Raw genomic sequence first — 25857 nt, 5'->3', positions numbered from 1 at the left:
AACGCCCTACAGGTTTCCACCAGTTCACCCGTGCATTCCTGCCCTGGCTTGGAGTAGCTGAGCTGGAAAAGGCACTAGTGAATGTATCTGGGCAAATAGAGCAGGCTCTGAACCACACTGCAGATGCCCTAGGCTTGCTTAATGAGCAAATACAATCAGTAGCCCGTTATGCCCTACAAAACAGAATAGCCTTAGATGCAGTTTTAGCCCAACAAGGGGGAGTATGTGCAGTAATTAACCAGTCTTGCTGTTTTTATGTAAATAAATCAGAACAAATTAAACAAGATGTACTCGCTATAAAGGGCGCTATTAAGGTACTACATGCTGTAACTGAGGATGGGAAAATCTTATGGCTAGATTGGCTAGCCCAACACTTAGGACTTTCATTAACTCCATTCCTTCACCCTATTGTAAATACTATATTAACCATTTTACTCATTGTAATTGCTTGCTGTATACTTCTATGTATTGTTAGGCGTTTTGTGTACACAGCTGTCTCCTCTGCACAAATCCGGCATATGGCATTGGCAAGTAGTAGTAGTAGGCATCCTTCAGTCTGCATAGACTATGGATCACGCCCTTTAAAGTTTCAATTGAGGACTTCATTTACAGCGTCTGTTGTGACTATAAAGGCCCACACGAGAGTGACAGTGCTTGCTGCTTCTCTTGCAGATGTAGTGGGTGTCTGGCAAGTCCTTATTGTGCTTTCTGTGCACTCACTTCTCCTCTGCTAGCTGTCTGATCTTCAACTTGCCCTTCTGAAGGCCATTGTGTAACCCCTGCCTCCATCTGCTGCGGTCGTCTGCTAGATCTTCCCAGTTGTCCAGCTCGATATCTACCTCTCTGAGGTCTCTCTTGCAGACATCTTTGTAACGCAACTGGGGGCGTCCGGGAGGTCTTTTGCCAGAGGCTAGCTCACCATACAGGATGTCTTTTGGAATCCTTCCATCGTTCATCCTGTGGACGTGGCTGAGCCAGCAGAGTCGACGCTGCCTGAAGAGGATGTGCATGGTTGGGATTCCAGCTTGCTCGAGGACGGCGGTGTTGGTCACTCTGTCCTTCCATGATATTCCAAGGATGCGCCTGAGGCAGCGCAAGTGGAAGACGTTCAGCCTCTTTTCCTGGCGGGCATACAGGGTCCAAGTCTCACTGCCATAAAGGAGGGTGCTGAGGATGCAGGCTCTGTAGACTTGCATTTTGGTGTGAGTGTACAGCTTGTTGTTATTCCACACTCTCTTGCTGAGTCTGGACAGAGTTGTGGCCGCTTTTCCGATCCTCCTATTTAGCTCAGTGTCCAACGACAGGGTGTCAGTGATGGTGGACCCTAGGTAAACGAACTCGTGGACAACCTCTAACGTATAGTTGTCAATGCTGATTGATGGGGATTCAGCAACATCCTGACCGAGTACGTTCGTCGTCTTTAGGCTGATGGTAAGCCCAAAGTCCTTGCATGCTTTGGAGAACCGATCCAGCAGTTTTTGAAGCTGGTCTCCTGTGTGAGACGCTACAGCAGCATCATCTGCGAACAGCATGTCTCTGATGAGGACTTCTCGCACCTTAGACTTCGCTTTCAGCCTTGCAAGGTTAAACAGTTTCCCATCGGATCTTGTGTGCAGCAAGATGCCCTCTGTTGAAGATCCAAAGGCATGCTTCAGGAGCAGTGCGAAGATCCTGAACAATGTCGGAGCAAGCACGCATCCTTGTTTGACGCCGCTCCTGATTCTGAAAGCATCCGATAATGCGCTGTCATATTGGATGGTTCCTCTCATGTTTTCATGGAACGACTGGATCATCTTCAGTAACCGTGGAGGACAGCCTATCTTGTGGAGCAGTTTGAACAGACCATCGCTGCTGACCAAGTCAAAAGCCTTGGTCAAGTCGATGAAGGCTATGTAGAGTGGCTTTCTCTGCTCCCTGCACTTCTCCTGCAGCTGCCTTATAGAGAAGACCATATCAACGGTAGACCTCTCTGTGCGGAATCCGCACTGCGATTCAGGGTACACCCTCTCAGCAATCTTCTGGAGTCTGCCAAGGATGACGTGAGCGAACAGTTTACCAGTGACGCTTAGGAGTGAGATTCCACGGTAGTTGTTGCAGTTGCTTCCGTCTCCTTTGTTCTTATACAACGTTACAATGTTAGCGTCACGCATATCCTGTGGAACCTCACCCTCTTTCCAGCACAGGCACAGTAGCTCATGGCAAGTGATCCTAATCAATCCTTTGATCCAAAATTACCTAATCAGACCCTGCTAATAGGGCGATTTTAGCTTCCTCCAAGGAGGGCAAGAGGTGCTGGCATCACCACCACCTTGCTTCCTGGGACGTAATAAGGCGTGTCAAGGGGGTGGAATGTAGCCAGACATGAACTCCCCACTTGGCCTTTTCTTCCTCTCCCCACCACTGGGAGAGACAGAGAGAGAAATAAGCAGGGGAGACAGGTAGCCTTTGATGTCCTGGGAACGCAGGTGTGCTGTCTCGCCCAGCCTCTCTACTATACACAAAAACCAGACAGTGAATGGGCTAGCTAATGGCCACCCTTCTGGCTGATCTCGGTAATTGACACGCCTTGATCACTTCCCTAGGAAGGATGGGGAACCCCGCCCATCACCTCCCAAGGTGCCCAGTTGTCCACTATTCACAGGTGCAAATTGAGCCTTGCACCTTCCCTGGGAAACCTGGGGTCCAAAACATATTCCTCCCAATTGGCCACTTTAGACCAGGAAGAAGCGTATGTGACAAAAGGGGTATAAAGGGGCTTGGCAGACCACCCCCCCTTTAAGTTTCAATCACCTACACCTGCTGGCCAGGTCTGGAATTAACTCCCGAGACTGGGGACGCCTGGTTCGTATCTACTTCTTTCCGAGGGATTGAGAGAAAGATTCTGGGTCACACTGGATCTAGGAGGCAGGGGTAAGAATTACACCTGTATTACACTTCTTTCCTATAGGAATTGAGGGAAAGACTCTGGTTCCACCAGGTCTAAGAGGCATGGGTGAAAATCACACCTGCAACTTGCCTTTCTTGTGTACACGTTACTTGTGTTAGTTTAAGCTAGCTAGTTTGTCTAAACCTTTTCTTAAGTTAAATTGTGTTGTTTCCCCTTTAAAAACTGCGAGTACTAACTTGTACTTTAATAATTTGTCTTAGTTAAATTGTTTCTATCTTTGTATAAATGAAAAGTAACTGTTAAAGCCTCTCTAAGTGTAATTTTCCTCTTGCTGCTGTACCCGAACTAAACACAAACCAAAGAACCCAGCCTGCCCTGGCTGCTTAGCGTAGCTGCTGGTGTGGCATCATCCCCTTTGCCCCACTGGACCTTTAGCTGGCACCTGGGCATCGGCTCACAGATGGAGTAATATAATGAAACTAAGAATCTCACATAGCCTGCCAGCACATCTCTGGGCAACAGTAGGTTGTCCAAAATAATATAATTTTTTTAAAAAGATCCTTCTTTTTTATTTCTTAATGGAGGACTATGACAGTCGTGAGGGCCTTCATGAGAGAGGACTGCAACAGGATACAAAGCTGTTCATAGCTAAGTGTCTGTTATGTAGTCATCCCATGTTAGTTATAATAGAAAATCATTGTCATCTGCTGTTTGATAGGTGTCATAGATGGGATGAGTTGTTAATCTATCCATTTGCTCTTGGATAGTTGGTACTAGTTGATACTCCTTTTACTGTAGTTTCTGCATAAAAGTCATGCATCAATGAGACATGGAAACTGAACTACCATTGCATCCGTGGTATTGATCCCTCCAAGTGCGCAGTAGCTGGTCAAACTTGCCAACAACTGTCCAGATTATAACTATTCCATTTTATGCAAACAAGTATTTAGAACTGTTAATCCAACTTCTTTCATAAGTGTTAAAATTCACTTAATAAACTGTTGTTTATTAAGTTGTTGTTCTGTTGGTCCCAGAATGTTAGAGAGATAAGGTGGGTGTGATGGTGTTTTTATTGGACCAATTTCTGTTAGTGAAAGAGATGATGTATTCAATTTGTACAAAGCTTTTCTTCAAGTCTGGTAAATGTATTGTGAGTGCCACAGCTAAATACAAGGTGTGATAGATTGTTCAGCCATAGTAGATATTGTAAGAGACCATTCAACATGGAGTGTTCATGTAACTTATCTGTATTTTCAGGGGGACAAAACAGGGGTCGGAGGATATTGTTGGTAAAATTGTTATAATAAGCCATGAATTCAAGGGCTACAGCTACACAGCATGATACTGCTGGCAGTGTCATACAAATGGGGGCACTTGACAAATGCAAATGACTGCTGATTTGCATAGCAGTGTGCATCATTTTCATAGTCACATGAGATCACTGTCCCAGCAGAGGCTTCTGTCATTACAAAACAAGTTGTTTAGACGGGGTTCTGTTGAATGAAACCCACCTGGAAAAAATGAGGAATAAGGGGCTGCTGACGAGGGTTTTTGTCGACAGAATCCTGTCTACATGGCTCATTTTGTGATGACAGAAGTCTCTGCCAGGACAGCGATCTCATGTGACTATGCAAATGAGGACACTTGACAATGCAGATGGTGCTCATTTGCATAGTCATGTGCCTCATTTGCATGACCCTGCCAGCAGCAACCTGCCATGTAGATGTAACCAGGGTATTTATTCAGTCCATTTTTTGTTTGTGTGTGTGTCTAGCAGAGTTATCAATTTAAGTTTGCAAGTGTCATCCGGGATTCCTTTTGAGGGTTAGGACCTTCTAACGCTGCTTTTTAAGTTGGTTAGCATAAGGCAGCAGGTAGTCCAACCACAACCATCAACTGCCTTAAATTCTATTTTCTATTTGCTGAGTATTTTCTGAGTCACTTACCTTTTTGCTACCTTAGCAAGTAAACTTTCAGTTTTGAATGAGGCATCTTTGTTTTATATAATTGTGAATTCCCTCATTTGCCAAATGGGTGTTTTAATGTACACTTCTAATTAAATTATTTATTTGGGAGGTAGGTATTTGTTTTAAACATTTTAGTAATAAGAAATGCTCTCCAATCAGATGAGAAAGCACATGCTGCTACATCAGATGTCTATTGTTAGGAAAACATCATCTATATGCTAACTTTCCTAGCCACTAAATAATTAGGAAGGGTATTATGATTAGTTAATTTTTGTTGCACTATGGAAACAAGCAGTATTATTATTATTGTGCCTTTCTGCTGATTACCTTTCTCCCAAGAATGGGATAAAGCTATAAGCTCTGTATCTGTAACCCAGATGACAACACTCAGTTCTCTATTTCCATTTCTAATCACTGGATTAGGACTAAAATCAATTGTGCTTTAATTATGAATAATCTGAATAATATCATTTATAAAAGAATAGGTCGTGAGTGTGTCCAGTACTAAGAGGGAATGGGAGAGGATGGGCAAGAGTAAGTACTAAGAACACAGTGTTAAACAGACTAGGTACAAGTACAGTTAGATGGCCAAGTGATTTAACCTTTCTTATAATTATTATTTAAGAGGAGAGGGGCATCTACGTGGTTAGAGCATTGGCCTTGTAAACCCAGGGTTGTGAGCTCAATCCTTGAGGGGCCCTTTCAAGGTTCTGAAGCAGGTTAACTTTTTCAGGAGGACAGATAGCTTAGTGGTTTGTGCATTGGCCTTCTAAACCCAGGCTTGTGAGCCCAGTCCTGGCAGGGGGAGGCATTTAGGCATCTGAGGCAAATAGATTTAAAAAAAAAAAGTCTGTCAGGGATATGGATAAGTCCTGCTGTGAGGGCAGGGGATTGGACTTAATGACCTCCCAACATTCCTTCCAGCTCTATGAAATAGGTATATCTCCAGTAAATAAAACAGATGTTCTGCTGAAGATAGTAGCCTACAGAGTTGCTTGAAACTCTGCTGTTCTATGTCAAACATGCAGCCTGATCAGAGCTTTTTTGCGGCCTGCCTGGCAAGTGGTGGGTAGAGGCTGCACAGTGTTGCACTGTGACCTGGTCGGATGACCTACATGCAGCAGTAACACAGCACAATGCTTCACAGCAGATACCAGCTGTTCGGCACAACAGTGCCCAGCACTGGGAAGGCAGCACAGAAGGGACCATGACCTACCATTCCTGGCCCATCACCACACAGGGCAGAGCCAGAGCCCCAGCAGGGAGTGGGCATGGGGCATTCTGGCACTTCAGCACAGTGAAGAGCACTGTGTACCCAGGCCATCTGTGGCTTCTTGGGCAGCCAGATGGGGCAAGCCCTGTGGCTGGGGATAGCAGCGCAGCCTCCTGTGCCTGGGCAGTGATTGGGGTACCTGAGTGGGCCAGGCAGGGGCATTCTGGACCGGCATTGAGCCCAGCCTCCAGCCCACGAGTGCCATGCACCTGCCACTGCTTGCCGATTCTGTCCGTCTACCAAGACCTCGTTTCCAGCCAGGTATCAGGGCCGACTCGCAGGGAGCCCTGCCAGGAGAGGCATCTCAGGCTCATCTGGGTGCTCATCTACCACCTGTCTGGCCAGCACCCAGTCCTTCATCCTCACCCATCCCCACAGCCCACCTCCTCTATCCATGTCCCCCCATAGATACCCTCCACTTTTCCTAGCCAGTGCCCAGCCCTTTGTCCTCACCCATCGCTCTGCCCACCAACCATGTCCCCCCACAGCTCCCCTCCAGTTCCATCAGCCTGTGCCCAGCCCTTTGTCCCCACCCACTGCCACCAGCCATTTCCCTGCAGCCCCCAGTGCTCTGCCCACAGTCAGTACTCAGCCCTTCGTTCTCATCCATCACCCTCCCCGCAGCCATGTCCCCAGCCAGTGCTTAGTCCTTCATCACCATCTCTCCCTCATGTCCCCCTTCAGACTCCTGCCATGTGTCCCCCTCTACTCCACCACCCATCTTGTTGCCAGTGCCTTCATTCATTGATCAGGATAAGGACAAACCATGGAGTGCTGAGTCCACCCCATGGCTGAGCAAATCATGTGTGTTAACACAGACAACCAGACTTTGCCTCCTCCCAGATGCATGGTTTGAGGGTGGGGTAGGTGTGGGGGATACCTGCGTGTGAAGTGGAGTGGTGGACTTGTTGAGCTGGGTTGATGTTTGGGTATGATGCGCAGCGTGTGTTTTTGTGTGTTTGTACAGTACGTTTTAATTTGTAATTTTCACACCATTATATTTTATTTTTATGCTATTGTTGTATTTACTTCTCAATGCTGAATAGTAAAAAAAAATGTGATTTAGTATTTTTATTTATTCCCAAATAAAATCACTACATGTATTATATTAATTTTATATCAATAAATATATGTCCATTTTTGCAATCACACATATAATTGTTTGTGCAAAATCTCAAACATACAAAGTATTTCAAATTTACGCAGAAGCTGATTCTATTTGATTAACCACTATTTATACTTGTTTTTATTTCAACAAGTTATGTATCATATAAAAGTAATTTAGAAATACCTTAAATTTATATTTAAATTGAAAATTATAATATATGAGCAAATAACAGTTTTACATATCAAATTTTATGAACGGTTAATACGAATTTTTTGTTTTATAATTTTATGAAATATTAAATTCTCAATTAAAATTATTGTATTATATTGAAACAAGACCTGAAAAAGTATTATAAAGTATACCTAAACCTTAATATATAATAATAAATAATCACAACTTTCCAATAGAAAGGTGGACCTGAAAGCTGTCAATTTTCATTTGTACAGCCCTCAGTAGGTTTTGAATTGATACGCCAGTTCTACACCACAACACCTTTCTGTCAATCTCCTTTAAACCAGCCAAACTAGTTAGAATCTATTGTAATGCAGTATTAAAATTTCATGTTTGAACACAGGGGTGAGGCAATGCAGAAGTAAAAGTTCTCATAACAATGTCAATTTACCCATGTTAAATTTGTGTAATACTTGAAATTACTGGTTAGGCTAAATGGGCGTATCTTAATACATGATATGTGCAATGTGACAGATGAAATTTTGCAATAAGTACTTTAATTTTTTATTTTCTAACTATTGTGTACTTGTGTGGAATATTAACATTTCACTATTGTAATTTTTACATGTAATAGACTATTGTATATTTCATGGCACCCATTTTTCTATCTTTGAATTAATAGCTTATGTTTCATTCTTGTATCTTGACAATAGCTAACTATAAGCTCCTTTGTGCTGTAAAATAATTAAATATTGTACTTGCTTTATTTTATTTATATAGTTTAACAACTAAATCTTAATGAGTAATCATTGCTGGCACCATAGTTTTGGCACTGTATGTTGCAGGAGCAAAGATAAAGGCAGTCTAAAATATAAAATAAGTTTTAATTAGATAAATGGACTGTTTATTTTTCACTTGGAAGTCTGGGGCAGAGGGTCAGTTTACACACCCTTGTACGCTTTTGGCCTGCTGCATTCTCATGTACTGAATAGCATTTGTTGTGCTTCCACTCTTGAGGATCCCCATCATATATTTTTGAACTTGCTTATGTGTCTTTTATTCAGTTTTGTTATTGTAATTTTTTTTTGTTCATGTCCTTGCTGTGTATCCAGATAGGCAATGGGGGTATGTTGTATCGCCCCTATGTTTTCAAGACCATGCTTCCCATTCAAAATGACTATCTGTCCTAATCCTATAACTGCTAATTCTAAAAAAGCAAAAATTAAGACAGTATTGTTTGGCACTGTTGTTTTATAAAATTTGGTGCCTGAACATTTCGTGACAAGGTTCCTATTTATTCATTCAAGACACTGACATTGTGGCACATCATCATTATTGATTTTTTAAAATTGCTTTGTCCCTCTAAAGAGAGTTGCTTCTTTTGTTAGTTTTAATTGTTGGAATCTTTCAGGTACGAAGATTTTCTGAAGCATTCTTTTGTCTGGAGCACCCAAGGCAAGCTGCTCTTGCATATCAAGAACTACAGTAAGTCATTTGAAATAGAATATATTGAGTCTTTTCTTACTGCTTTTCCAAAACTTGCTGCTAAAGACACAGAAGTAGCTGCTGAAGTGCACAGAATATGTCACAACTGCTATTTTTAATGTATTCATATTACAAAAATGCCATGCATGCGCTTGTATAACTAATTTCATCAGAATTTAGGTTTAGTGTATTCTTGTCAAGTATTAACAATATCAGTTTACATTGTAGAGTTACCATCCTTTTCTATAATTCTTTTAATGCAAAGCAATATTTTTCAGTGCTCAGAGTCATCTACAGATGTGTACAGCTATCAAAAACACTTCCTTCTGCAGTTCTCTTCCACCTCTTCCTATCGAATGCAGTGAACTAGATGGAGATCTGAACTCATTACCTATTATCTTTGAAGATAGGTATTTAGATTCCATTACTGAAGGTAAATACAAGTTTGTATGTTTTTCCACTGAAGAATGAGTAAAACTGTAGAATAATTAGGTTTATTTTTGTGTATATTTTCTAGCTATAGAGAAATGTTCCTTTCAAGTGTTCTTATCGTTTGTATTTTGAATGTCTGCAACATTTTTATATTTAATAAAGAAAGTTGTATCACTTTAGTAACTTGCATAGTCTTGTCCTCACCTATACTTTTCTCGCCTTTTCTTTTTTCTTTTTGGTAAAAGACTTGGATGTACCCTGGTTGGCAGCAGAACATCTTCAGAAGTCAGAGTTCAATAAGCTGGATAAATTTGATGCTGAAGAAGGTTTTATGGCCAGTTTTTCTAGCCCAGACTTGAAAATTAGACCTACAGCTGCCTCCAACATCTGGCATTCAGAAAGTGAAAAACAGCTATCAAAGTCTTTGAAAGGGAAAAATGAAGATGCAAATAAGTCCAAAGTTAAGGTTACTAAACTAATGAAAACAGTGAAAACTGAAAACCCCAAAAAAATTGTAAAACAGAACTCTAAAGACTCTGTAGTCTTGGTAGGATACAAATGTTTGAAAAGTATAGCACCAGAGGATGTCTCTAAATGTGATGAAGGCAGGCTTTCGTCTCATCAGAAAGGACTGGATCCTGCAATAGATGGCTCTCCTTGTGAAACAAGGACTTGCACCAGGCAAATCAGTCAAAAAGAACTTAGAAATTTGCCATCTAGAACTGAACAAAAATCTGCCCAACCTGACCTTGTTCAGCAAAGCCAAGGTAGCCCTGTGATCTCAGATTGTGCAAATTCAGCCATTTTTGGCAGACTTGATATCTCCCAGGCAGGTACTGGAGTTACACAAGTGGGTAGCATCTTGACACCTACAAGCACAGTTGAAGGTTGCCATGGCTCTCAGCCAGCTTCGTCAGGAGTGAGGACAATTGAGGTCAAACCAAGTAACAAGAATCCTTATGAAGGGGAGAAGGTGACTGTTCGTGTAGGGTCATGGGCAGAGTTTATGCAAGATGGAGTGCCTGGAGAGAATTTGCAGGTGCCCAACTTTCAGACTGCAGAGTCTGGAAGTAAAGCTAACTTGGGGGAACAGGTACTGGTGCTTGAAAAGGAATATGTGCAAGAAACAAACTTCCAACATACTGGGGATGCCTTGACAAGATTAAAAAGCAATCACTCTACTTTTTCTACAAAAGAAACTCGTGTTGTTGTATGTGGAGACACAATTAAGTTACCAGATGTTAGTGTAATGTATGCCTCTTCTAGGTTTTCAGATTCAGGTGTGGAAAGTGAACCAAGCTCTTTTGCAACACACTCCAACCCTGATGTGGTTTTTGAAACCATTCAAGGGCAAAGTGCTCACAACAGTGAGAGACTATTTCCTCAGCTTTTATTAAAACCAGATCACATAAAAACTGCAATAGAAAGCTATTGTACAGAGAGTACAAGTGCACTGAGTGAAATACGATCATCCCTGACATCCATAAACTCTCTGCCATCAGATGATGATGAGCTTTCACCTGATGAAAATTCAAAGACATCTCTTGTGCCTGAATGCCAATTAAGTGACAGCAAAACTGTATTAGATCTGTTAACAGTTGATTTGCCAACATGTGGTGACAGTAAAAAATCAAATATCATGTCACAGCAACAGTGTGTTGTATTTTCAGGGCATTCAAACAATGAAACTGTATCTTTAAATTCCTCACTTTCCAACATAAAAGATCCTTTACATGTTGTTGCTTCAGATGAAGACGTAGCTACTGAGATGAAAGGTTACAGCTCACATGCCAACTTTGACACAGTTTTTAAAGACTCTCAAAGCCTTGTTAGGCATCAGAACACTACAGAAGGAGCAACTGAATTACATTCAGAAGTTATTTATTTGGGAGAACCATGTATTGTTTCAGGTTCAGTATCTAGTAATGCTGAATGTAATATAGAGAAAACAAATGATGGAAAACTTAATAAGCCTTTAGAATTAAAACAGACAATTGAAGAATTGCCAACTGTTGAAAGTGAGACTCACGTAGATGTGAATAATCTCTCATCAACCAGCAGTACTGATATGGTGAAACAAGGTCTTGTAGAAAACTACTTTGGCTCCAGAAGTAGTACAGATATTTCTGAAATTTGCCCTACTGACAACAGCAATCCTGTAAGCCCTCAAAAGGAAACATTTGAAAAACAAACTGTTGGTTCTTCACAACAGGAGGATGAGGAAGAAGAGGAGGAACAGGATCAAGAAATGGTTGAAAATGGGTATTATGAGGAAACAGATGATGGTAATATTTTAGATGGAGATACAAATGCTGCCTTTGAGCAGGATCAAGTTTTAATAGAAGATAAAGCTTTGAGATCTGAAAGGATCAACAGTGAGCACCTAAAGGATGGAATAAATATTGCTCCTATCTGTACTCCTGGTTGTTTATCTTTTCCCTCTGTGCTGAGCGACTCTCCTTGCAGTGTTATATGTTCTTCGAAAAGCAAAACTGGTGCAATTACAAAACAGCCAGACAGCACATTCTGCAGTTCTGCTTCTTCTCTTTCGTGGTATGAAAGCTCCCCCAAACCTCAAATGCTAGCGTAAGTGATTATTTTTTAAACAAAATCTCTTTAAATGTTAAAAAATGTAAAATGTTATTCAGATGCAAAAGAAACATGATCTTTGATCAAGATTTCTTTCAGGTTGCTGAATCATATATTTATTTTCTGCTGCAGACAGATAATTTTTTAAGGCTTTAGAGGCTTGTTAGAAAGTTTGTTAACACAGAATTCTTGATATCACAACTACTCATCTCATGTTGTTTAACAAGTTCAAGCAATATTGGAAATCCGAGATTTATCTATTGAATAAGTTTATAGTAAAAACACTTTTTATGGAGTAGAAATATTTCAGGTGCTTAGAGAAAAGAAAAATGTTGTTATATAAAATGAAAACTTAGCATAGCATATAAAGGAAAAGGCACTTTGTGAGAAAAAAAAATTGTCTAAGACAACAAAGCTTACTGCTCGGCACAGTTGGCCAAGGAAAGTGAGATGCAATGCTCAGCTCAGTGGCAATTTTCAGTCATCTTTTTGTCTATAACACAGTAACTTTGGAACACATCCCACTGATTTCAAAATTACAAGTACTGTTCCAAGCATTCATAGGCACAATCGTATTAATTTTTGCAGCTAATTGGAACACCAGAGATAGCAGATTCAGGGTTAAAATCAGAGTCTGCAGGCTGCTCTGCTGCTACAGGCAAAGAAGAATCTCTGCTCAGACCCCTTTAGTACCTAGACACGTCGGAGATTGCAGCTTAACTTGCCGTTGGAGGACATTGTTCATATCCTGTTGTAGGTGGGTCCCACTAATGGCAGGGTGCCCTACGTCCCTGTGGCACCTCAGGGCCCAAGGTGTTGGACTTCAACCTACTCAGTGGAGGCTGTAGTGTTAGTTTGGGACATGGCCCCAAGAGTCTAGTTTTCCCCTCCTTAGGGGGAAGATTCTCTGGGAATCTCCCCCTTTTAGCCTGGGGGAGAGTTTGGAGGCTGTGTCCTCTGGAGGCTGACCCAGGGGCAGCTCTGGCTCACACCCTGTGAGCATCAGAGCTAGCTCCTTCCTCTTGGCTGGTCAGCCCTGAATTGGGCTAGCTTCCTTCCTTTTATCCTGCCTCCTGGGCAGGTGAAATGGGGTGGGGCTAATTGAGCAAACAGGCTCTGTTTAACCCCTGCATTGCCAGGCTTTCCTCTCACTCCCTTGCACTTGGATTGTAACACAAAAAGAGCTTTACAGAGACGGCTTATAGGGGGAAAGTGGGGACAGGTTATAGGAGAAATGGGGATCCAGTGGGGGAAGCAGGCGGGACCAGGGGATAGAGAATGGTGGAAGGAAAAACAGGGACATGACAAAGTCTGAGACCTGGGACAGTGGCGGTAGAATTGGGAATGGAGAAAAATGGGAGAGTTGGCAGGAGAGACCTGGAGATGAAGGGGGAAAATAACCCAGAGACCCTGAATATGAGAGAGTGGCTAAGGGACAAAGCAGGAATTTTTGCAAGATTGACTGGGGACAGGACAATAGTGGTGATGAGGAAAGCAAAGGCCTAAAATGGAGGATTGGGTGGGTATGGAAACAAAGACCCAGACTGGGAGGGTAGCACTGGGGAAAGGAAAGCAGGAGCTTGAAAGGAGAGATGGAGATGAAGGGAGGACAAGACACGGTAAAGGGGAGCAGGTGCCACAGAGGTTGTGGGGGGAGTTGGAGATGGATGGGATGGGGGAATGAAGAGGAACACAGAGACCCTGCGAGTGTGGGAAGTGGGAGGCAGAGAGAATAGGAGTCAGTAGTATGGGGGCCACATACAGAGCCCTTGGAATGAGGGAGCAGGTGTTGGTACAAGCAGAGTTCCTGAAATGGATGGGCATGGGAAGGTGGCATACAACTTGCTTGTGGGGACTTCGGGGGTAGGGGAGGGAGGAATGCCGGAAGACTGGTGGGTGCAATGTATTTGGCCTGCAAAAGCTATGATGTGTTTACACTGCTGGTAAAGAGTGGGAGCATTAAAATACTCTCACCATGTACATTTCTAGAGCTATAGAGGTACAATAATTCATAAACTCTGGCACTATATGAAGTACTATATGTACAGTAATCAAATATAAATAGGCATAGACAAGGGCACTTAGAACAGGCTTGGTTTCTATAGTAAACTGATTTTAGGATCCACTCATTTCCTGACACTCTGACTCTACTAATGAAGGTGGAATATGGGTCCTTTTGGAGCACATCAGTGACAGCTTCTCAGTTTGAGCAAAGTGGCTGTTGGTAGGCAGTTCCAAGCATTGTCTCCCATGCTCATCTGAGCTAGACATTGAGGCCTGGATGCACGAAAGGGTTTAGGCTTTCCCACCATTCCCTATCCCTCTTTTCCCTGCACTCAAATATCAGATTTAAGTTAACTAGAAAGTACAAAATCCCCATTCACCTACCACCTAACTCTGTAGGTGCCTAAAATAATTCAGCACCTAAATAATTATAATAGAAATTTCCTCGGTAACTCTCTGTTTCTGCTTCTGAGTAGGTGCTCTGCTCCTTCCTTATAGGCACCTGCTTATCTGTTTCTTCCCTAATAACCAGAGCTGTTCTCAAACCATGCTTGGCCTCTTAAGTCAAGAGTCAGGAGCCAATCCAATGAGTGTCCTCAGAAGCTGTGTGGTGAATTGTTCCCCCCCGCCCCGAAACAAAATAGCAAAGGTTATAGAAGGATCAGTAATTCCCTTGTAACTTTTAGCAAAGTGGTTATGATACCCCATGAGGAAGAGTTGGTTCCTGTGTCTCCTACATCTTGGACAGGTGCACTAACCTCCAAGCTATGGAGCCATTCTTGTGCTTGTGTGCTCTTACTCTTGCTCTTTCTCTTTCAAAGATCATGGATTGAATGGTGACACCAGATTTACATCTTATTATAATCTATAATCCACAAAAATTCCTCACCCAGTGTCTCCTTTCCAGCCATTACTGGAGAAGTGTAACTAGCCACTTCATCTTGTATGGTCCCATGACATGTGTGTTAACCACTTGTATTTTCATCTTGTATTAGCTGTGACCTCTGAGTATGTTTTCCAGCGCAGAGGATTTCTGATTTTTTCTCTTTTACCATAAGAGTCTGGTCCAATAAAAGATACTACTTCACCCACCTTGGCTCTCTCTCTTGCATGGGCACAAACCTGAGAATGACTTTGTAGTTTGGTAGTTAGAACAGTCATCCAAGATACTATCGGTGTGCTTGAATGATAGTCATTCACTATTTTCTCTGTGCAATAGTTTCAACAAAAGAGATGAAGTGAGCGCCGCATGAGAATATGTTTGAGCACGCATTAGCAAAATGGCAGATTCTATTCAAATGTCTTTCATCCTTAAGATAGCAGGGCGAATAGAATCAGGTATCTCTCATATCCCTGGTGCATACCCTAACCACCGGGCTAAAAGTTGAGGGAATGTGTCTGCCCCATGACCCCACTCTATTCTTGCTAAAAGAATTGTAGATGTCTAACTCCGAAGACAGTTCCCAGGTGCGAATCACTAGCATAAATAGCTCTCTCTATACAGCCTAGACTTCATCGGCATCTACACTACAGCACTTACAGTGGTGCACTGCGCCATTTGTGTGGAGATGCTCCAAGTCAAGGTGAGACTCCCTTGGTTTAATAACACCTGCCTCTGCAAAAGTATGTAACTGTTGCTGTGATGCTGCACATCACAACACCTAACTCCTTTTGTGCAAACAGGTTTAAGGGCTTGTCTCCACTGCACGGTGGGTCAACACTGCAGCAGTCGATTCATGGGCAATCAATTTATTGCATCTGCTTAGAGGCAATAAATTGATATCTGAGTGCTCTCCTGTCAACTCCAGTACTCCATGAGGATGATAAGAGTAGGTGGAATCAACAGGAGAGCATCAGCTGCTAACCTTCCTGCATGGGAGATGCCCCATGGTAAGTAGATCTGAGTACGTTGACTTCACCTACACTATTTGCATAGCTGAAATTGTGCATCTTAGCTCAACAGAGGAGCAGGGCATGTAGTGCAGAGTAGGCCTAAGAGCCTGCTTAATCCAAATTCCAGTAAAGTTAATAATAATATGTTTTTACTTTGATTTTGGTCGGCTTCAGGTCAGGCTTTAAGAAAGAATTAAACCTAGTTGTGTTTATATTAATACATCTTTTAAAGATTAATGCTCTTTTTGAAATTGGCAGGAATAACTTCAGAATCATGTGAACCCTTATGAAATGCCTCAAACTAGCCCAGTTTGCAAATGTGTGTGCAGGATGGAGAGCTTGTATTTGTGGATGGAGACTCTGGGGAAAGTAGGATTTCATGAGAGCTGAGGTGGAAAACTTGGATGTTGGTACTAGCTTGTTTTGTTAGCTTGGCACTGTTTGTATTATGTTGGATTACATTTTTTAAGTAATTTGTCATGGGTACCTAATCTGGGATAAATGTTTTTATGTTTTATATTAAATCAATAAGTGAAATATTTAAGTAAAGAACAGCAGAAAATTACCTTCTTGTAGACCCTACATTTGTTGGATTTTGATAAGGTATATAACAATTATTATAAGTATTGTTTTGTTCCAGTTTCCTCCAGGCTAAAGAGGAATTAAAACAACTTAAACTCCCTGGATTTATGTATAGTGATGTTCTCAGATTGGCTTCATCGGTACCTTATTTCAGCACAGAAGAGGATGAAGGTTCAGAAGACGGAATACATCTTGTAGTCTGTGTTCATGGTCTAGATGGTAGGCTGTGGTGGTTGTTACTGAATATAGATCAAGCTTTGGGTTTTTTTTATTTCTTTATTTTTATTTTTATTTTCTTGGAACTCTGAGTTAAACCATGTTAAAAAAATAGATTCATCAAAGTGAATTAAGAACGTGATGTTCTTCGAGCAGTATCCCAGAGAGCTCCAGTTCAAGTGTATATAGACCTCTTGGATGTTTCATTAGAGATTTTTCCATTAGATGTGCATGTTTAGCCTGCATGTGTACTCTGTACCTTCTTGTCACAGACACTGGGGCTATGTCTAGATAGCAGAGAACTGTCGGCAAAGGATATCCAAATTATACAATGCATTTCCATATCTTTTGCTGAGAGTTCTGCTGGGAAAAGGCTTTTCTGACATTTGGCCCATCCTCATGGGGCCAAATGTTGGAAAATACCTCTCTGTTGAGACATCCCTTGTTCCTTGTGGAAGGAGGTGTATAGAGATGTCGACAGAATGCTCCTGACTGGCAGATCTCTGATGACAGATACCCTGAGTAGCAGTGCGCAGGCAAATCACCCCCAGTTCCTCTTCTGCCATGTTGGTCTGAGATGGACACAACTACCTTGAGAGTGCCTCAGCTATTTTACCTATTGTTATTTGTTAGAATGAATTAGTAAAAGTCACAGCATTAATTACTGAGAGGATTATTTTCCTCCTTTTGTTTTTCCCTTTCAGAACCTTTTTTTTCCTATCAGGGCATGCCCAGCTCACCAAGTTTCAAATGCTGCCTCTCTTGGTGAGAGGCTGGACCTGCAAGCAGTAGCCCCTGTAAGTGTGGCAGTTGTAGTCCCATCTCCCCCAGAAGTGCAACATTTGTCTGACCCTCAGGTCTGAGACAAAGAACAGGAAGATTAAACTCAAACTGTTAATGGTGTCTTCTCCCAGTAACCCATCATGCAGTAGGTTCAAGATGATGCTAGGTGTGGGAGAGTATAGCACCTATCCATGAACTCCAACCCCACCTCCTTGGTTGGCTTGTGAGTCACCTAGTGTGCAATGGATATGAGTAAGCACTTGTAGAAGGAAAATGATCACCAACCTTTCTATAGCCATCTCTTTTCACGATGAGTTGATCATGTCCAATTTTGCAAGCCACCCTCCTGCCCCTAAATTGGGGTTAGCCAGCAAGACAGAACTGAGAGGAAGTAGGACTGGCAGTGTTACTCTCTGTTAATGGTGCACAGGCAGTGCACACCTAACATGGAATGGACATGAGCAACACATCTCAGAACAACAGTTACAGAGTTTTTGGTTTTTGTTGTTGTTGGTTTTTGTTGTTGTTTCAAACTGTTTAGGTACATTGTCACAGAGAAGTAAAGTGTATTTATCCAGCTATTTATCATTGAAAGTTATTGATACAAGATAATCTTTGAGGCCATGAGCTTAGTAGGATTCAAAAATGATTAGACACTTATTCTGGTAACGAGAACATGCATCATTAGAGAGCAATAACTATTTAGACTTAACATGTTCACATGCTTCAGGACATAAGCTGACTACTACCTGGGGCGAGTTAGGGAAAAACTTCACCTGTGGATAGGTTATTCCATAGTTACCCACTATGGGTTTTTTGTGCCCTCCTGTGATGGATCTGGTACTGGCAACGTAAATAAAGAAGATAGTATTTAGAGCACTGTTCTGATCAGATATAGCAGTTGCCATATTCTGTAATCATCCTTCCTGTTCAGCTGTCAAGATTTCCATGTTTAAAAACAAATATCCAAGTAACTTCTAGCCATGTCTCTGTCAAGGATACGTTCATAGTTTATACAATATCTAAGTTTGTATGTGCACTAGGCTGGGAAACGCTCTTCCCCCCATTCAGATTTTCTAACTTCATGTAATGCCAAGGATTATAGAGCAATTAACCAATCCATAATAAAATGTTCCCAAAACCATGCCCTTCTTTCCTGTTGTACCTCATATAAAACCCTCCTCGTCTCTTGGTTTAAGAAATTATTAGAAAAACTTGTTTTGGAGATTTTTAGCCAACTTCCTTCCCATCTGGAACTGACTTACATAATCCATTTGATCATTTACTTGGGGCATCAGAGTACCTTTTCTTGTAATCCTATAATAATTTTATTATACGGTGAACTCTGATACCAAAAAAGAGCACTCTCTTCCCAGATGTGTAATTTGGCACTAGAGCAGAGCTGCAGATCTTCAGGAGGGCCCATTAAACCATTTTTATTGGATCTTCATGTTGCACTTTTAGCACTCCAGGGATGTTAGTCTTATATTCCAATAGCCAATAATTGGTTGAAAAATGTTATTTAAAGAGAGCTTATAAATGGTTTGCTGTCAAACTGGAGGGATGTCACTAGTGCAGTCCTGCACAAATCTATCATGGAGATGGTTCTCCTCAGCATTTTCATTAATAGATTGAAGAGTGTCCTTGTAAAATCAGGTGTCGTCTGCAAGCTAGGAAGTATTTGTTGCAAGTGTTTTCGAACACTGGAAATTCAGAAGCATTTATCAATACATGATAAATTGAAGAAGTCTGAAAACAGCAAGGTGAAATTCAAGGAAGATGAGTACAGAGCACTATGCTTAAGAAGCAAAAGTGAAACAAATATTAGATGTGGAATAATGGGCTAGGCTGCAGTACTGCATAAAAGGATCTGGGAGGATCACACATTGAAAATGAACAAATAACATGATGCAGTTGCAAAACAGGCTCACTTAAGTCTGGAGACTAGTGACAGGAGTGTAGCCCTCAGATCATCCTTAGAGCTCCCTTGGTCTGACTCAGTGCCTAGTGCTTAGCTTCACTTAAACGTATGCCTCCACCCTGTTAGAGTCCTGGCACTCTTTCTCTTATGCCTGGGAAGAAGTATAAAGAATATCTGATCAGGGGAAGATCTGTAGTCTCCAAGCAAGGAAAGAGGGGTGACTGGCAGTAAAGTAGAGTGCAACTGAAATCTAAGTACTCCTTCCCCAAATCAGTATCTAATTCATCACAGCTGGCTATGGTTCTGGAGAAGATGCTGTCAAATCCAGTGCTAAAAATGTCAATTTCAGCAGCATCACACCAGCCAGATACAATCTCCGTACCAATTACCCCGGAGGCCTTTGCAACAGCAAGGAATTTACTTTACCTTTCAGTACTGGTATCACTGGTTGCTCAGGAGTCACATCCTTTAAGAATATTGAAGCATCCAGCACCAGTACCAGTGGCACAGTGCGCATTACTCTGTCATTTACTTATTTCACAGACAGATCATCAATACCTTTCTAAGGGGAAGCTAGCAATGATTGTGACTCTCCACCGATCACCAAGTTCTCTGACTGAAGCTCTTCCGCCATGGTTGGAGGAAGGGGAATCCTCTTCATCTGACTTGGATGTGGCTTCTTATATCTCACAGTCTCAGAATAGGACCCACTGGTCCCCACCTGTGTTTTCCTTCTACACATTCCATCATGACTCCAGAGTGGGAGCTACTGGGAATGTGGCGAGGAGGTCACTAGGGTCCAGCTCTTTGTCATAGGCTATTTTAAACCCCTTTGGGGTTCCTTGCACTTCTACATCTCCTTTGCAAGCCTACATTGTGCCCTGTTTCAGATGGGTTCGTGCTCATCCTCTCTAGGGAAGACTGTTTCCTTGGAGGCAATTTCACACATTACTGTTGATCACAAGACCTGTGGCTCATTGGGGTTGTGTGTGTGGCTCATGAGACATTTTATTGACCATCGCCTGTGCAAAGGATTGCCAGATGCCACTGGTTTGTGTCTGTGTAAGTTTTTCCCTACTGGTATTTCTAAAGTGGTATGCACATGAAGCAAGAGCATGTGAAGTGAGGTGCATGATGATTGCACATAGTATTGACTGAGAGCCTACATTTCCTTTGCATTCAAACAAGATGCTGCTAAAGGTTCAATCAGCACATCATGTAAATTCTAAGTACACAAGTGCAGTTAGCAAACTATCCTACCCTATTATTATGACAGTCTCATGGCCCACTGAGATGAAGTAGGACTACTCAGGAGGCCCACTCTCTAGCCTAGCTTGCACATAGCTGCTTTACTCCCATTCATCTCCAAGATCACTACTTAAGACACAGCCCTCCAGCTGTGCAACCCTGTGTATTTGCCCCCTTCTGGGGGAATGTACCACAGTCCAAGTGTACAGTCACATTCTCAGTGACAAGTGGGTATGAGGGCAGGACCCAGGCACACCCAACTACTCTGGGCCCCAGCCCAAAAGTCCTGTAAAAGGCTGCTGTGTCCCTTCCAGCCTCCCAGTCTATTTCCCTGGGTCACTTCCCCACAACCACAGCACCATCTCTGCTCTTATCTCAGGGCCTCCGCATGTCAGTCTTGGCAGTTTGTCAGGAGCTTGTGTGTGCACTCTCTCTCTCTCTCTCTTCCTGCTTTCCTCACTCCCCATCCTGGCCAGTACTGTGTGGTCCAGTGTGCTGGAGTTCTTCCTCCTGCAAGGTAGCTAGTCCTCTCCCCTCCAGCTCCAGACACCAACTAAATGAACCAGCCCTGCCGTGCAGCTCTTTTAAAATGGGACTGCCAAGCACTGATTGGCTGTTCCTCGCAGCTCCTCTCTTACTAGCCACTTTCTCTGCAGCCACCTTGGCGCTCCATTAACTTCTTATAAGCCAGTGTTGTCAGTTGCACCATCACTCTCAAAATCATGGTCATGTACTCAGACAAGACTGCAGGCTCTCCATTAATTGTATATATGCTGTATAACTAGATATTTGAGAACAGCTTTACTGAAAAGTTCAAGAGAGCCTGCTAAATAGTAGAAAGCCTTTTACTAGGATTACTTACCTTTCTAAATGGGTATGTCTTTCCAACAGGTCTCTCCATTACAAAGTATCACCTTCCCACTTTTCCATTTAACACATACTAAATTACTTATTACCAGAAACCACCAAGGTTAAGCCGTTAGTTGCCTATCAAGGTACCTCTGGCAGCTACATCAACTTTCTATCATAAAATGGACAGCTGGTGGTTTTGTTTGTTTGTTCATTCTGATGACATGTCCATGAGGTTTTTTAAAGGACTGTTCAAATTGTATCATCAACTGCAAGATCCCATTTTCCCAGAAATGTATATTTAGTGTTGGCAAGACTTACAGGTTTCCTCTAAGTCTTTGGCTACTTGGTCTTTGCTTCATCTACCAATGAAAGTGGCATTTTTGATTCCCATCATGTTGGCCAAAAGAATAAAACAGCTTTATGCCTTAATGTCTGGGCTTCCTTTTGGGAACTTCTTCAAGGACATGGTTTACCTGCATCCTTATCTAAGATGTGTCCAAAAATTGGTGTCCTCTTTCCACATCAGTTTATTTACCTGTATTCCATCTGCAGCCATATTTGAGCAAGGTAGAGAGATGCTTGCATACTCTGTATGTCAGAGGAACCAGGCATTTCTGTAAGCCCTCCAAACAGACAGAATATGAAGACAGAATACAAGGACAATCAAGCTCCGATCAGAGAATTTCTTCTTGGGTAGTCTCTTGTATATTAATGTGCTATGACCTTGCTAATGGAACTGTGCCAAGCAAAAAGAAAGTGGCAGGGTTGTGGACAGCTCTGACCTTTTTACATGGATGCACTGGCACACAGCGGCAGAGGCTCTTCTCACCCAAAGGGTAATACTGAAGTTAAACGTTTCCAGTGAGTGGGCACGCAGACACCAAGGGTGGAATGGACATCTATGTCACATCTTGAACAACAGCAGTTACCAAAGAGTCCTTTTCTATAATCTTTTTCCCCCTTTCTACTTTACTAATTTTTCTGTAGTGCTACTTTTCACCAGTCCTTTACTCCTACACCCATCTCTCAGATTCTCTGATGCTCCCCGGGTCTCAGTTCATTTCACTGAACTTCATAAAAATTAGTTAGTATACTGTTGTTCTTTCTGTCTTAACATCCAGTGAATGAAAAACATTGTGTACATTGTCACCAAAACTTATCTGTGTAAGTCTTAGGTTTTCCAAAATGGCTGAGAGATTTGTGTCCTTTCTGTAGATTGTAATTGTAGCATTATGGTTGGTTTTGCTGCTATAGTATCAAAAGCTTTAAATAGTTTTAATTTTGAAATGGCAAAATATAAAGTTTTCCTTACTTTGCTGGGTAGTGTGAATGCTGTGATTGTCTGCCTATCCATTATCTGTCTTTTTTCTAAAAGAATGTATGTTTATCTTTCAAATAGCAACATAATAGCATTTTAACCTTTTTGTTTTGATTTAAGGTAATAGTGCAGATTTAAGATTAGTGAAGACTTACATTGAGCTTGGACTACCTGGAGGACGAATAGATTTTCTTATGTCTGAGAGGAACCAGGTATTTGTAGACAATAATAGGATTTTCCAACAACAAATTAAATTGTATGATTTTTTAAAAAAAAATGTTTATTTAGTTACCATTATTAGTATATCATTATAAAGTTAAACCCTGATCCTGCAGAAGTATCTATATATGTAATCTTGGTGACTCAGTGGTCAAAATGGTCCATATAAGTACCTTTGCAGAATCTGAGGTTTAATTTTCTAATAAACTTATATTGTAATTAATACATATTATATTAATTAATAACAATTCTACAGAGCATTGATAGGCGCAGCAATATAATCTGGAATCCCCTCTTCTCGTCAGAACTACCAGTTAAGATTAGACTTTAATTTTTCTCCATCCAAGAAAAGCTAATGTTTCATGGAACAGAATTTAAGAACCACAAAGAGCCACAAACAGTCAGGGTGTTTTGTTTTTTAAAATTTTGGTTATTGCATTGCAGTATTGGCATTTTGATGATTAATCAGTAGCAATTAACAATCTTAAATATCTTTGGTTTTTAGAAAAATTTGCAAATTACATTAACTTGAAAAAAGAATAGCTGACATTTTTACATGATTTTTTATCCAATTACATATTCTAGATGTACTTCAGATAGCGAGTCATTAATGAATGTAAGGTGAAACAATTTTATCTCAGTCAGCAGCCACTCTAACTTATTGTTATTAATAAGAGTAGAAAAGAAGCCCTAGACTGAAATAAGTTCCATCGTTTCATGCTTTGTAAAGAGAAAGGTGCATACAGTAAATTCTAATGTTGCATTCAGTAAATTGCCTCATGTTATTTCATATACAGCACAGTTTAATCTGGGATATGTGGTTTGTTTTTACTCTGACCACCTGATGAAAAATGTGCATATGTGATAGCTGTTAGACCAACTGTACTGTTTATATTTCTCTTGATGTTTTTAGTGAAAAGTACTTTTCATAAAATGATGTACAAATAGCAGTTTATTCCTGGCTTTCAAAAAACTCACCCCATGGCATTGTGCAATGTTGTATTCTGATATCAAAAATAATATGCATGTTTTTATGGTTGGGTTAAGTTATATATTTGATGAATAAAAATTTATACTGAATGCAGACAGCATTTTGAACATATGTTATTGTTTATTTTTCTACAGAACGATACCTTTGCTGATTTTGATTCTATGACTGATCGCCTTTTAGATGAAATAATACAATATATTCAAATTTACAACCTAACAATTTCAAAAATCAGGTAATAACTATATATTATTTTATTTCTATAACATACTTAATGAATACTAGAAAGTATATAGTTAGTTGCCCTAAATTGTCATGCAAATACTTGTTATTGAGATACAAACAAGGTGTTGGGGAGAATATGTCAAAATGAAGGTAAGACAGTTAGATGATAACATGGGCCGGAAAATGAAAACAAAAGATGTTTTAATACACAATAGTAAAGCTATAAATAAAATTATGGCTTCAGGCTACTGACTGTTTAAAAGTTTAATAGTCTGCAACATCTTAAAAGAAGAATTTCTCTCTCAGAATGAAGTTGTCAGAATGTATTATATTGACTTTTGGATTCACACTGTGGGAATAAGTGTGACGGGCTCCGCAGTCCTGGAACTATTTAAAGTAGTCTAATGTCTTATGATGGAGATTTAGGCAGGACTGCATGCTGTTGCTTTATGGGCATCATGGACTAACTGTAACATATTCTGGGCCCACTTGAATTGTTGCCTTCAGTAACCTGAGAACATCAAGAAAGAAATTTGTCATGAGGTTCTTATTTCCTAAATCAATTGTCTCCAATGCTTTTATACCCAAGATCACCTTTTAAATTTCTGGGCAACCTGGGATCTACCTTGCCCCTTTCCTAAGGAGTTGCCCGTCCTCAAAGCTCCACTCACTCCATTTCCCCCTCTCTCCTTCACTTCTTCTTTTAGAGATTGCTCATGTTCATTCCAAGTTGGATGCGTGCTGGCATATGCCCAGTTGCCGGAAGTTTTTTTGCCCTAGCCAGTAGCCATGGGGTCACTGCGGTACCCCCTAGAGTGGTGCCTGCATGGCGACCAATATATGCATTGCCTGCCCTTCCCCCCCGCTCAGTTCCTTCTTGCCTCGCTGTGGTTGCTGGAGGTCTGTCTTCTCTCGATGGGCTGGTAGCCATTACCTGTAAATTAGTTAGTATTTGTTAGTGTAAATAGTTATAAATAGTTTAGAAAGTCTTTAACATCTATAAATAGTTATCCCTTAGTTGTCAGAGAGCTTGGGTGGGACTTTAACCCCTCTCAGCACTTCAGCACCAGGGCATGCCTGGCTATCTAGGTTTCAAGGCCTGTTCAAAATGTGGCAAACGAATGCCCAGGAGTGACCTGCACAGGACTTGTTTAAGTTGCCTCGGTGAGGCACACCTTCATGAACGTTGCTCCATGTGTAAGGCCATCAAGCCTAGGACTCTGAAGGACAGAATGCAACTTTTAAAAGTCCTACTAATCCAAGCAGCCTTGCACCTGGACATTTCCCCTGTGGGAGCTCAGAGCGGTGCATCTTCAGTGCAGAGTGCTTTGGTGCCGTCACAAAGCTCCAGATGTTGGGACCAGATGTTGGCACCTAGCATTACAACGCGACACAGAAGTCAGTCCCCGGTGCCTTTCAAGAAAAGGAGGTATGAACGGGACTAGTCCCCAGAGAGGGTAAAACACCGAGAACCTTCCAAGGCGTCTGCTAGTCGCATCATGAATTGGGTCATGAAATGCGGGCATCAATGCCGGTGTGAGACAGGAGTCTGCTCTCTTCAAGGTTGCCCTCAACCCCCGGAAGCATTCAGTGCAGTGCAGGGCCTGTTACAGATCATGGTGCTGGGGCCAATGCCACACTGGGAGTCCTTATCTCCACCAGAGGGACCACCCCAGACACAAGCACCAGCACAGAG

General features: G+C 41.6%; 1 protein-coding gene across 5 annotated transcripts in view; it reads left to right on the top strand.

The window, feature by feature from the left end:
• FAM135A (family with sequence similarity 135 member A) overlaps window positions 1-25857 on the top strand; it is a 171100-nt gene that overhangs the window by 118889 nt on the left and 26354 nt on the right. For all 5 annotated transcript variants that reach the window (XM_074991080.1, XM_074991081.1, XM_074991078.1 and 2 more), the window contains 6 exons: window positions 8818-8891; window positions 9170-9324; window positions 9569-11909; window positions 16450-16610; window positions 22850-22941; window positions 24074-24171. In XM_074991080.1, coding sequence (XP_074847181.1) covers window positions 8818-8891; window positions 9170-9324; window positions 9569-11909; window positions 16450-16610; window positions 22850-22941; window positions 24074-24171 — 2921 coding nt within the window. The remainder of the gene's footprint in view (window positions 1-8817; window positions 8892-9169; window positions 9325-9568; window positions 11910-16449; window positions 16611-22849; window positions 22942-24073; window positions 24172-25857) is intronic.

Source organism: Carettochelys insculpta, chromosome 3, assembly GCF_033958435.1.
Source record: "Carettochelys insculpta isolate YL-2023 chromosome 3, ASM3395843v1, whole genome shotgun sequence".
Classification (NCBI taxonomy): domain Eukaryota; kingdom Metazoa; phylum Chordata; order Testudines; family Carettochelyidae; genus Carettochelys; species Carettochelys insculpta.
The sequence above is the reverse complement of the archived record's forward strand: the minus strand, read 5'-3'. Positions and strand labels throughout refer to the sequence as shown.